Source organism: Lutra lutra, chromosome 13 (genome assembly GCF_902655055.1).
Source record: "Lutra lutra chromosome 13, mLutLut1.2, whole genome shotgun sequence".
NCBI classification, from domain to species: domain Eukaryota; kingdom Metazoa; phylum Chordata; class Mammalia; order Carnivora; family Mustelidae; genus Lutra; species Lutra lutra.
Window position 1 is genome coordinate 17,200,965 of NC_062290.1, and position 13,791 is coordinate 17,214,755.

Genomic DNA, 13,791 nt, shown 5'->3' on the forward strand with positions numbered 1-13,791 from the left:
CACAGAGTTTCTTTACAAGCACAACCTGGCCCTTATATGCTCATACGTGCACATACACACGTTTCTCCACCCTTAAATTAAAGGCATATGTTCACCAGAAGGGGAGAGAAGAAGTATAATGAGCTCGTATAATAAACGCAGTAATAATAATCATAATAAAATTAACCAATTCCACTTGGGAAGAATATATTTTTATCTGATACACATCTTGCTGTAGCAGGCTTGGTACCAGTTTGGATTTTAATAAATGACAGATTGCTGTTAAATTAGTTGGCAAATGTTTTAAAACTTTGGAACGGTCTGTGGATAGGCAAAGATAGACAAGGGAGTTTATTTAATATTGGCTCCGCGTAATCAAAATTGACTTTAACTGGGGTTTGTTTTAAAAATCCTCCGTTAGTATTTAACTGTATCCTGGTGGAAACTCTGTGTCTTTAGGGCTGTAACAAAGCTAAGAAGTGATTTGCCAAATGGACCCAATCTAACGTTTTCCACTTTGGAAACAAAGAATTGTTTGTCTCTGTAAATACATGTGTGGTTTCACATTCTGTAATCTTCACCAAGTTATCTGTTATCCAAGGATCAGATTTCGATTCCTATGTTATTGTGACCTGTGATGCATTTGTATGACAGGAGCACAGATCTCTCCTAGCCTTGTGTAGGTGCAAAGGTCAAATATTTACTGTCACCTTCTTTTTAGTCATAGAGATTCATTTTTAACTCCGTGAGTGGTTAATACTGACTTGAGCAAATGCCATTCTAATTGCCTCTGTTCTACTTAGGGATTAACCAGATATCGGTAGCAATCCTTTTTTCTTTTCTTTTGTTTCATTCTATATATACTGACATATAGGGGAGGATATGAAGCCTTTATCATGGGCATCATCCTACTATAGTCTGGATGTTCCTAGTTACAGGGAAAATATAAAAATCATACAGGGATTGGATTAGGGCAAATTGAGGTCCAGACCAGTCCTGAATTTCTGTGATTCAGAGCATAAATTTAAGAAAGGTAATTGAAATTTTCTTTAACAAAACTTGGAAGTAGCTGGGATTTAAAAAAAAAAGCCACTGTGAAATAAACAAGGATAAATTGGACTGGGTTGATAATAACAAATGATTTTAAAGTACATAGGACTTTTATAACAGATTTTGTTCATTTGCCCTGAGCTTATGGTTCTCCTCTTTTAAGAGGAAGACAATCAAACTTTAATATTCAGGATTGTAAACGTTATGAGGACTTAATTCTGAGAACCACTTGGGTTAGGAATAAGAATGCTCTTCATAGGACCTCACCAGTTTATAGACTTGGAAACTAAGTCTTAGCAAAGTAGGCAACCTGACCATTATGAAGCATAAGTGTGGCCCTGACTCGGTCTGTCTTCTTCACCACCATGTTGTGTGAATCCACTCCTGTCAGGTGTGTCATATGGGCCTGTCTGTGTCCATTCTCTCTGTCAGTGGTAGCTGTCATTATGGTCATAGAAGTGGACGCTACCACAGGGACCTCTCGCTTCCCTGAAGTCCTGGGAAGCATGGTTGGGACAAACTGACTTGGCATATTCTCAACTTCATTGTATTGTCTCTTTCTCGTCCTCCCTGGAGACAAGCTGTGACAATGTAGAAAGTACTGACCTTCAAGTCACAGAGAGCCAGGTTGAAATCTTCTTGGTTTTCCTCCAGTGTTTTGACCCGGGTTAAGTTTCTAAGTTATCAGAGCTTCTGCTTTCCTAAGAAAAAAAAACTATGATGATGCCACTTTGTGGAGCCCTCAGAAAGACTGGCTGAGACCACACATATGCAGTGTTCAGACCTGCTGCTTGTCTTCTCCTCAGAGGAGAGACCATGTTTGATGAATCTGTGATGTATCTACCACGGAATCTTGTAAATAATAGAAGCTTAGTATCAAGTGTCATCTTTTCAGAAGTGTGATTTGCTTTCATTGATACCAGGATTGTGTTTATGGGAAGAAACTGTGAAGGGCTGATTTTCTGTGTTTCAGAAATGTTATGGGCTGCTTCACAAAGACTGAGGCTGTGACCTTCAAACCCCCTGGTGGGCTTTGCGGAGGGGGCGGGGGACAGCTTGCTTGCCCTTTCCCAAACTGGGAGTTGGGACCAGTCCACCATGGTGAAGCATTCTGTGACCTAACATAGAGAAGAGTAGTAACCTTTCATTACAGCTAGAGTTTCCCTCTGTCTTCCTTTCCAAATGCCTTTCCAAACATTTGCAATAAATTCCTTTCATTCCCCTGTTGATAGTAAATACTTTTTTCTTCTCTTTGAAAGGAATCTTTCAAATTTAACTCATTTAATAGAAATTTAAAGGTGTGGTATCTTCCTGGGCAGTTTCAGAATAGGTACCTAATATTAATATTGGAAATGTCTTTCTCCATTTCATAAACCTGTCTCTGCTAAAACAACCCTGAGCATGATTTTGCCTTTGCTCTGGGATGATCCAAAATACAGAAACTTTTCTCACATATGCTGTCTTTTTCTCCCCAAAATGGGAATGCGGGAATAGTGGGTGTACCCAGAATGGCTGCATCGGTCTGATGGGGCGCCTGGGTGGTTCAGTTGGTTAGGCGGCTGCCTTCCATTCAGGTCATGATCTGGGGGTCCTGGGATCAAGCCCTGTGTCAGGTCCCCTGGTCAGCGGGGAATCTGTTTCTCCATCTCCCTCTGCCTCTCCCCACCGCTCATACTCACTCTCTCTCAAATAAACAAATAAAATCTTTTTTAAATTATTGATTGTGATTAGTTCAGAGAGCATATAAGATTCACAGGTATTGTTAAAGCGGGTTGGAATGAGGAATTGAGAAACATAATTTGCATGTTCCTCCTCCAAGCCAGCTTTCGAGGCACCCCCGGCCATGGGAAAACAGCTTCAGTAGGGCTCAAATCCTGAAGGCTGTGGGAGTGACCAGAAGTAAATAATAACCTGGGTTCGCTGAGTTTCATTGAGTCTGATGAGAAAAACAAGGCCTGAGAAAAAATGGAGGATTGACCATTATGAGTTGACCATAGAAAAAATAATAATAGCAGACAATTATTTGGGAATTGTTGATTTGGCAAATGAGACAAGGCAGGAAGAGAAAGGAGTTTTGTCCAATCCACTACCGTTTAGCAGCTTTCCCTAAACCATATTATTACACACTTTTAGGAACACCCCCGTTGCATTCCTAGTCAGTGGGGACCAGCATTTCAGTCGAAGTGGAAGTGGACCCATCTAGTTCTGGCTCTGCCAACTTCATTTCCTTCATTTTCCAATGTAGGAATTTAAAATTTTGATGGATGAACCTCTCATGGGTCCAGTTTTAAGTAATATCTATAGCACATTATTCAGCTCCAAATTTTCATTCTATAAAGTTCCTAAATGTACAGACTATCTAAAGGATCATAGGAATACAATTCTTTTGCTTGAAAACATATTTATTTCCATTAGTAAACACACCTGGTTTTTATTTCCTCCTAGATCTTCTACCTTTTCTCCATGAAGGACTGATTTTCTTTTTCCAGTTATACTTTACAAATAAACAAAGCGAAAGAAGTCCACCCTGTTGTAATACTGTTGTTGGAAGCCAAGGACCAGACCATTGTGCACTTTGGTGATAAAATGTCAAAAGCTATATTATGTGTACAAACCCTCAGTGTTAACATTCTGAGGAAGAGGCAGCTCTAGGACAGGGTTGGTCCTACCAAGCCTTTAATGAGTGGATGTTCTACTAAATTTATACTCTGGCAGATAGGGTGGATAACAACTCACTTTTTAAAAAAAAAATTTTTTTTTTTCTATTCACTTGATAAACATAAATGTAGCCTTTTATCAGGAACCTGAGTCTGGGGAAGTTCTGAATTTATAGAATTGACTAATTTTTATGTTTGTTTTGACCATTTTTTCCAAATTCCTTTTATAAAACTGAGCCAAAGTCACCTTTAGGTTCCCTGAGTTGAGAGCATCAAGCTGCTTGTTCAGGTACTAGAATGTGAACAATGTAAAAAGATGTAGCTTATAAGCATAAATGAATTTATTATTTCACCAGAAATGCTTGCAACTACTGTCACCAATAGTCAATCCCACAGTCATAAATTGAGTTCTCTATTCCTTTATAAAGGGAAGTTGTCTACCTTTGGTGTGCTTAGAAAGCATATAAGACGGCTTTTTGTTAAATTAATATGATCGCTAATAACTGCATCTAATATTTTCAACATATTAAAAAGCCTACAAAACATTTAGAAAATGCTTAGTATTCACAGATGAGCCACCCATCATGTACACAGCAAACGAGAAGAGAGAAAACCTGACTAGGGGTGGAAAAGATGGGTGAGGTTGAGATGAAGGGGAAGAGAGGCTGAAGTCCTATCACACAAGAAAAGCTAGGAAGACAAAAAATGGGGAGAAACAGCTCACATTCACAAAAGCCTTCTTCACGTCACTTTTAGTACTTAAAAAAAAAAATAACTGCATATGTATTTTCAGTATTTTTCAATCATCAACCATGCTTGGACAGGGTAAATAGCATAGAATGAGAAGAGTGAAGACCCACCCCCAGAGTGTTTTTTGTAAGTCCGTCTCTTGAGGTTTCGACAGTCCTTCCTCCAAATTGGATTTAGAGCTACGTGGCAGCCTGGGGGGTGGCCATGCTAAAGTGGGTATGAATAGATTAAGAATAGCAGTTGGGGGAGGCGCTGGGGTCCAGGGAAGGTTGAACATCAGCAGGTGTTGACTATCTGTTGAATCGTCTTTGGGAAGCATTGCTAAGCATTTTCAATCCTAGAACGTTTGCTTGGAAATGAGTGGAATTAGTGAGCTATTGGCTGCAGTCTAATTACCAAATAAACCATCATTGATGACAGTTTGGTTTTTCCTGAAAGTAGTTCTTCTGTTTCACTTAACGATTCTGAGAGCACAAGAATGAAGTATTCTGAGAACGGAAGTAGAATCCAGTGAAACCTGTATACTCTTTACATCAGGCACTCTGACTCAAGGAGTGAGTAAATCATACAAATAAGGGTTCCACTTGCATATTTTTTGGGTGAGGAAAGACATTGCAGTAGAATCCTCACTCTAACAAATTTAGGACTCTGGCACAGCACTGACAAAGCAGCACTTAACCTCCAGATTCCTAACCCTCAGAAGACCATCTCCTTTTACTCTTTAAGAACATTTCATTATCTGTCATCTTGGATTCCCTTGTGTTTTGGTGGGGGTGACCCACTGTCTTCCCTGGGTCCAGATGAATCTCACCTAGAGCTGCCCCTTGAACAATGTGGAGATGAGGGACACTGAACTCCTACACAGTCCAAAATCCATGTATGATTTTGAACTCCCCCAAAACTTAACTACTTGATCAGTAGTCTTATTGATAGCACTGTCAATTAACATGCATTGTATATGTTATATGTATTACATACTGTCTTCTTATAATAAAGTAGGCTAGAGAAAAAATGTTATTAAGAAAGTCATAAGGAAGGGAAGATAAATTTACACTGCTGTACTGTATTTATTTTAAAAATTAACATATGAGTGGGTTCGTACAGTTCAAACCTGAGGTATTCAAGGGTCAACTGTAATTAATTTTCCTACCCTAATCCCCATCCTACTCCAAGGAACTGATTGAAGAGACAAGTCACAGGGTTTAGTCTTTCCCAAAAACGTCTTACTGAATCTATATCATGACTACATTTTCTTGTTGGATTCCCAAAGAAGACTTTGTCCCACCAAGTTCCACCGAAGTTTTCTCCAGGCATTGGGTGACTATCTGCTCCTGACATGTCCTCAATTATGGGTTGTATTTCTTCTTGGATTACTTTTTAGGTCACCTTTAAGATGCCTTTGTTTTCATGTGAATCATCTGTTCTACAGGTGATAATGATTCAAAGGATTATTAACTATTAACTTTAAAAAGTAATACATATTTTAGAATTCTGGGACATTTTGTGTGAGAACTAGAAAAACCTTTCAGAAGTGTGTTGTTGTCATCTTGCCTTTGTATTATGTTTCTAGACCAGACCTATTTTTGTCAATGAACCTGCTCTGTTGAGGAACCAGATTGATTTTGTTAAAAAGATGATTGATTCTGTTTAAAAAAGATGAACAGTTCTTCATATCTCAGCTACCACATATTGTAGGTGTCCTTTCCTATGCCTCTTCTGGTCTCAAGCCCCTTTATCTCTTATCCGAGTGTGGAAGAGCTTCCTGGAGGGTGATACTCTTTTCTCACTGAGAGAACGAACACCCAAAAAAGATGGCAAGTGGAATGGTAAAGGGCTTTAGTAATTGGGTACGCAGGCTAGGCTTGGAAGATGTCACAGATAAAGGAAATTTCCTTATCATGTGTTGTGTCATCTTGTCTCTTTGTGTTGACACATACAGATCCGCGCCTTCTGATCAGCGTCCTTGGGACCTCCATCCTCTGTCTCTACCACATTCTGGTGATATGACAGCATACCTATTACTTAGTGTTACTTGGTTTTCTAATCTGTAAAATACATATCTGACTTGCTGGAATTGCCTAAATTAACTAATATTTGTGAAAGCACCAGCACAATGTCCAGCCACATTTTTTTTTTTTCTTTTTTTTTTGTATTTCAGAAGTCTCTGGTCACTTATTCATGCCCCTTCAAGAATTTTTTTTTTCACTTACTCATGCCCCTTCAAGAATATTTTCTAAGTGATAGGGGAAAGAAAGTAATATTAAAATTCCAAATAAAATCTAATTGCATTGGCTGGAAAATTATCACAGCATTTTAAAGAAATGTGGTTCTCTCAACTCTCTAGATTTCAAAACCTGGCTTGGGGCATAGGACTTAATTGGTAACACAGCATAAAGTAGCCTTTTCTGATCTCCAGAAACATAAGAAGTTCAGTTCCTACCTAGCCTTTAGTAATAAAACTGTGGGAGTTGTAAATTGATGTTTGTAGGGGCATACATGAGAAGAAACACATGCAGAATTAAATACACAATGAAAAAGAATAGAGTTTGGCCAAATGGATCTTTTATGGATTTCACAATATATTTTGCCTTGAGTTTACTTTTAACTTCTTACTCAACTAAATTGGAAGATTTTTTTTTTTCATCCAAAGTCATATTTAAATAACCAGTTGCAATCACAATACTTGAAAATGTCATTTCCTACACTTCAGGAAAATATGTGTCTCAAGAGTCTTTACTCTCTATTCTACTCTGCCCACCTTCCTTTCTCCCTACGTCCCACATTAGGATTTAATTCTTCAATTACTCTGAATTTTGGAGAAATGTCTAGATTCTCTTTTGCCACATATGTTTTGATTTTCTGAATATTGCACTCTAATGGGAATCTGCTGTGCATCTGTAGTAAATAAATCTTTGAATTGCTAATTGTTTCAGATTAACCCCATAGATCTTTAGCATAGATCTTTATGGCATTTTCAGCCCACAAATTAGCCTGTTTATTTCTGGGACTTTAATCAGAAACCCTACACACACGCACAAGGGTCAGAATGCCTGGTGGATAGTGTAGCAGCGGTGTCTATATATTCTGTTGCCTCCTTGGGGGGCAGGCCACCCTCTATTTCCCCCTCCCCTCTTGTATGAGTCAGCTTGCGCTGCCATAACGGAAAACTGCAGGCTGGGTTGCTTAACAGCAGAAATGTATTTTCTCGAAGTCTGGAGGCTAGAAGACTGGAAGTCCATGATTTCAGGGTAGCAGCAGAGTTGGGTTCTGGTGATAACCTCTCTCCTCAGCTTAAGAGACAGCCACCTTCTTGCTTGTCTCCTCTGTATTTAATATAGTCACACTGGGGGTTATAGTGTCACCAAATGAATTTGAAGGGGAGGGGATGCAACTCACTCTGTAACATACCTTAAGGACAGTGCCAGTTGTCTCCCATGGGATTTTCCAGATGCTCTCTCCCCGTCTCTCCACAAGCTCCGTGCTCAGGGAAAATGATCCATATGACTTCTGGTTTCTGGGAGAGAGATGATCCATATGATCCATATGACCTCTGGTTTCTGGGAGAGAGATGGGAGAGAAGAAAGAGATAAGGGTCTCAGTTCATATTCCCCTGGTCCCCTCCCAGCAGGGCCAGCAGGGGTTGGTATGTCCCTATTCATGTCTTAACTCCTGTTAGCCCTTCTGTTTCTAGTTCCCGTGACAACCCCTCCCCACCACTCCCCAGCTTCTTTCTATCCTATGGGGGGTTGGGATAGTTATTGATCTCATACTGTCCTTTGATGTTTCCCTTCACCATGCCCAGTTATAAAGTAATTCCCTCAAATCATCTTTGATGGAGGGATATCACTTCTATCTCTAAAGGGCATTTTTGAGGGCAGTGGCAACCCACTGTTCTTTTAGCCATTCCTTCTGTCATCCCAGCGAATCTCCAGAGGACTCCATAATAAGTCCTGTTTCCTTTACAGTGGTGTTCCCTCTGGATGCCGCCATGATGGAATGACTTGTGGTCCTACTTCTGAGGGAGCTCCGGTCAGGTTGGGATTTCTAGGCAGAATTTTGCGTCTGAACCTATGTCCTTTCCCCTTAGAATGCTCAGGACCATACATGCCTCCTTTCTTTATCATTTTAATCCTGTGACCAATCTGGAAAGAGCTTAGAGGGCTGGTCTGCTCTTAGGTTTGAAAGCCGAACTTCAATGAAGACACTGGAGCTTTGGCTAAAAATAGTACAGCAACAACCAACCAGCCTTCTTTTTGCCCAAAAGAAGACTATTGTTGAGGGTAAAGAGCACAGGCTTTAGCTCTAGTTGGATTTCAAGGTCTGGCCCTAGCATTCATGAGCATTTCTGAGCCCCAGTTTACCCATCTGTGAAATGATATAGACTTAAATTGTGCAGAATAATGTTTATATAGTGCTTGGTGCATAATAAATGTCGATAAATGTTAGTCTCTTTAGTGCACAATGAACCTTCTGTGTGTAAAACCTCTTGTGATCATAAAGTAAAAATTATCTTTTAAGAATTGGCCCTGTGTTTCCCCTTGTAAGAGGGGAATAGATGCGTTTGTTTCTGTTTATAAAAATTGCATATGGTCATGGAAGGATGATATGAAGAAGAAAGAAAAAAAAAAATCTTTCCTAATCTTACCAAACAGAATTAAGTTCTGTTACATTGTCACTTTATGGTAACTTTATGCATTTAACTTTATACACATTAACTTTTTAAACACACCACACACACACATACACGCGCACACACACACACACACACACACAGGCACACATACATTCTTTTTCTAAACTGAGACCACATTACATCATTTTGTATCCTCCATTTGTAATTACATTGTCAAAACTACCTTCTAAATATTTCTTATTAAATATTCTTTTAAAACCAAGTATGATCTTTTCAGTGAATTATACACATAGGCACCCAGTCATAATTTTGAATGTGTGTGTGTGTGTGTGTGTGTGTTTGTGCCAGACGTGCTTTTTCGTGGTTTTGTGGTTCTTAATCTATTATCTGTTCCAGTGCTGTTTAAACCAGGAGTGGTTTTTGCTTATGTCATACATTCTGTGGACCTGTCAGATAAAGCTACAGTGTGACCACGTCTTTGCCAGCAACACAGCCTCTCAGTCTGTGATAGAGAGGGTACCTATTGATGATGAATTGGACCCTTCCTTCTCTGGCTATGATGTTCTCTCTCTGAGGTGAGGGTATGAGTCAGTCATTAGAGTTTCTCAGTCTGGCCATCCACACCATAGTGAGCGGTAATTCCTTCTAGAGATTTGCAAAGCATTGAACAAAATCCCTCATTTATGATGGCTGAGTGAATTTTGCATCCTTCTGTACATTTCCTGAATAGTCTGATGACAACCTGAAGGATGGTAAACCAGATCCAGCTGTCAAGTGGCAGTAGTATCCAGAACTTTTTCTCCCTCTCTCTTCATGAATTTTCCCCATTCCTGTGCAATCATATTGTATTTTCCACATTGAAAGACAAAAAGAAATCCACGTTCAGGTCAAATCATGTCATAAATATTCTGTTTCTTGAGGTTTCGAGGTCAGAGACAGTTTATCAAGGATATTTCAAATTCTTTCTCGTCTCTTTCCTTGGCTCTTTTACCAAAAATTCCAATACCACATCCCAAACTACTTTCTTTCCACCTGAGACCATAAAAGCTAGGGCCTGAAAGCAAAAAAGAGGGTCTGCCATCACCAGCTAGTGACTTCTGTTCTCATTCCCTAATTACCAAATAATAGATTTGGCCTGTGTGTCCTTCAGGGTGACTTCCAGTTTTAAAAAAGTAAAATTTCTGAGGGATTCCACTCCACCTGTTCAGAAAGATACACATCACTTTGGCCAACTTCTCTCTTTTCTTATGAAGATCTTTTTTTTTTTTTTTTTTTTAAAGATTTTATTTATTTATTTGACAGAGAGAGATCACAAGTAGATGGAGAGGCAGGCAGAGAGAGAGAGAGAGAGGGAAGCAGGCTCCCTGCCGAGCAGAGAGCCCGACGCGGGACTCGATCCCAGGACCCCGAGATCATGACCTGAGCCGAAGGCAGCGGCTCAACCCACTGAGCCACCCAGGCGCCCTCTTATGAAGATCTTATCTTACGGAACCAACTAGTCCTTATGCTTTGGTACCTCTATGTTCTACTTTGCTTCTTCTCCTTAATTATTTTATGACCTGAGGAAACGCTGTGGATGGATGCCACGTTTTGACATGAAGACTGTAACCCCATCTCCTAGCTTTGTAAGAAAAATTTCACGGATGGGGTGGAAGAAAGTATCCCACCGTCAAATAGGTTTGGAAAAAAAACCATAGGATAATATCTCCCATAGAGTTTTGCAAAGAACAATCACTGAGTTCTACAGTAGGGGAATCTGTTTCATTTTGATTAACTTAGAATTTCCCAAACATACTTAATCTTGATATTTTTTTTTCATCTCGGGAAGCATCTGTTAACATCCTTCATTAGTGTTCATTGCATACATAAGGGAGGCACAGCTCTGGAAGTCTCATTGTCCCTAGTTCTGCTCCTCACCAACAGTGTGACCTAAGGATAGATCGCACAACCTCTCCACTCCTCATGTTGCTCATATGTCGACTGAGGGAGCAGAAGAGCACCATTTCATGTGGAAGGAGACTCATAGCCCTAGTATAGGTCTGTAGTAATCACAGCTAATGACATGCCCACTCTGCGGTCTGGCTGGGGGGTTCAAATTTCGTCTTTCCACTTTCTAGCTATATGACCTTGGGAACATTTCTTAATTTCTGTAGCTCAATTCTTCATCTGTGTAATAAGGACAAAATCGTACCATTCCCACAGCTGTTGTTGGAAGAGTTGAGTCTGATTCATGTAAAACAATTACAATTGTGCCTGGTCTGTGATGGGACCTCTTATTGTTGTCATTGGTACGCTTGTGACCTCTATGACTGTGGCGTGTGAAAAGGATTATTTTAGGGTTTTTTATTGGGATGTAATTGACATGTAACATTATATTCAAGCATACAAAATGCTGCTTTGGTATTTGTATATATTGGAAAATGAATACCACAGTGAGTCTAGTACCATAGTCTTTAACGATGCTGAGTTACATTTTTTTTTCTAGTGTTGAGAATTTTTAAGATCTACTCTCTTAGCGACTTACGTATAAACAATACAGGATTATTAACTGGAGTCACTGGGCTATACATTACATCAGATTATTTTAGTTTCTGAAAGTAACTCCTCTTGGCCTGGGTGGGTGAGTAATTAAGTGTCCAGTTCTTAATTTCAGCTCAGGTCGTGATCTCAGAGTCATGACATCGAGCCCTGGGTCAGGCTCCACGCTCATCACAGGGTCTACTTAAGATTCTCCCCATCTGCCTCTCCCCACCACCCCGGCCACAGGCTCATGCTCTCTTTCTCTCTTAAAAAAAAAAAATATATATATATATATATGTGTGTGTGTGTGTGTGTGTGTGTGTATGATAAAAAGCAATTCTTCTGACCTCAAAAAACAGCCTACATCCAGCGCATTACTAAAATAGCATCACACCCCTCCTACAGCTATTTGATGTGCCCCCTTGCTATTGCTCTCTTCACTTAGAGTCTGTGATCTGTGTCTTCTGTCATTTAACTTTTTCTGTTTGTGAACAGGGGCGGAGAGGCCTCGGCTCTGTTTTTGTCTGGGCCTCAGGAAACGGTGGAAGGAGCAAAGATCACTGTTCCTGTGACGGCTACACCAACAGCATCTACACCATCTCCATCAGCAGCACGGCCGAGAGTGGGAAGAAGCCTTGGTACCTGGAAGAGTGTTCGTCCACACTGGCCACCACGTACAGCAGCGGAGAGTCGTACGACAAGAAAATAGTACGTAACATTTGAGTGTCCGTGACTTACTCATTTATCTTTCCCGGTGAAAGACAAAGGAAGAACCATAAACTTATATGCACAAGCAGTATACAGAAATAGACAAGTAATATGTGGGAGTCAGCTGCTGGCTCAACCCACGTATTTTTAAGTGTTGTCGTTCCATTACCAATTCATTGGTAATTCGCTCAAGGAAGGTTCTGGCTTTTTGGGTGCGTCTGATGGAAAATTTCAAACACCTTTGCAGTTTGCTCTTGATCATAGTTTTATAAACTGTCTCAGGGTTTGTCTTTCTAAAGCGGAGCTAGGCTGCTTCTCTTGATACTTTTCAGCTGTGGCTGAGACCCTGCTCTCAAGTCTTAGAGATTCATGCAAATCTGGGTCACCTCTGACTTTCACACAGCGGTGGAGAGACAGGTGATATGATACAACTTGCTTTATGTAGTGCTTCATTCACATCCTTTTAGTTCTTCTTGATTCCTGGTTCTATGTAATTGTCATGTGTGACTTCTCAGCTATTTTTTACTAACTTCTTTAATTGCATTTTTTTTACTGATTTAAGTAGAAAGTGCCTACCTATATATATCCCATATACCCCTATCTTTCCCTAATTCCTCCACAATAACTGGATTAAAAAACATGCATTGGGAATGCCTGGGTGGCTCAGTCATTCAAGCATCTGCCTTTAGCTCAGATCATGATCCCAGAGTCCTGGGATCGAGTCCTGCCTCAGGGCCCTTGCTCAGTGGGGAGCCTCCTCCTCCCTCTGCTTGTTCTCTCTCTCTCTCAAATAAATGAATACAGTCTTAAGAAGAAGAAGAAGAAGAAGAAGAAGAAGAAGAAGAAGAAAAAACACATGCATGAGTCCACTTTTAAGTACCTCCATCATTCATTAGTGAACATGACCCTGCAGTACAAAGTAAAATGTAAAAGGAGAAAATATGGAGGTGACAAGTTTCACAGTGTCCTGGCTTTTGTAACGAAAAGTGACATTCCATGTTTTACCTTCATTATGAAAATGTTATAATCCAGGAGTACCCCTTATGCTCTCATATATGCTTGTCTCTCAGTACTTAGGGTCACGGTCCTCTAAATCTGAGTGGCATCCGTCAGTTCTGCACCATAAAAATCCTGATGGAACTCTCTGGAGTAAGAGTTCTCTTCCAGTACCTCTCAGATCTGAAAGCAAACTTGCCGTTGCTTCGAAGTAAATATGCCCATCGACTCCTGTTTTTGCTTATGGGCTGGTTGCCATGGAGGGGGAATTGTTAAGTTCATAAAGGTCTCTCTTAAGAGAAATGTACAATCCAGCGGGCAAAATCTCCAAGGAGAAGGAAGGGTTTTCTGGGTCCTGGATGGGAGAATGCAGTATGGACAGAGGGACCTCAAAATCCTTATGTGAGATTTACTCCCCAGACCTGACCTTCCTGGGCCCCCATCGTGCTATGATGCTTTGATCGCTGCTATGACTGCCCCTGCCTCCATGACGACAGG

The 13,791-nt window shown here is 40.3% G+C and overlaps 1 protein-coding gene across 5 annotated transcripts in view; it reads left to right on the forward strand.

Annotated features, from left to right (window-relative positions):
- The window catches only part of PCSK5 (proprotein convertase subtilisin/kexin type 5), a 461,872-nt gene that overhangs the window by 181,882 nt on the left and 266,199 nt on the right, over positions 1 to 13,791 (forward strand). For all 5 annotated transcript variants that reach the window (XM_047699471.1, XM_047699474.1, XM_047699473.1 and 2 more), the window contains exon 8: positions 12,085 to 12,297. In XM_047699471.1, coding sequence (XP_047555427.1) covers positions 12,085 to 12,297 — 213 coding nt within the window. The remainder of the gene's footprint in view (positions 1 to 12,084; positions 12,298 to 13,791) is intronic.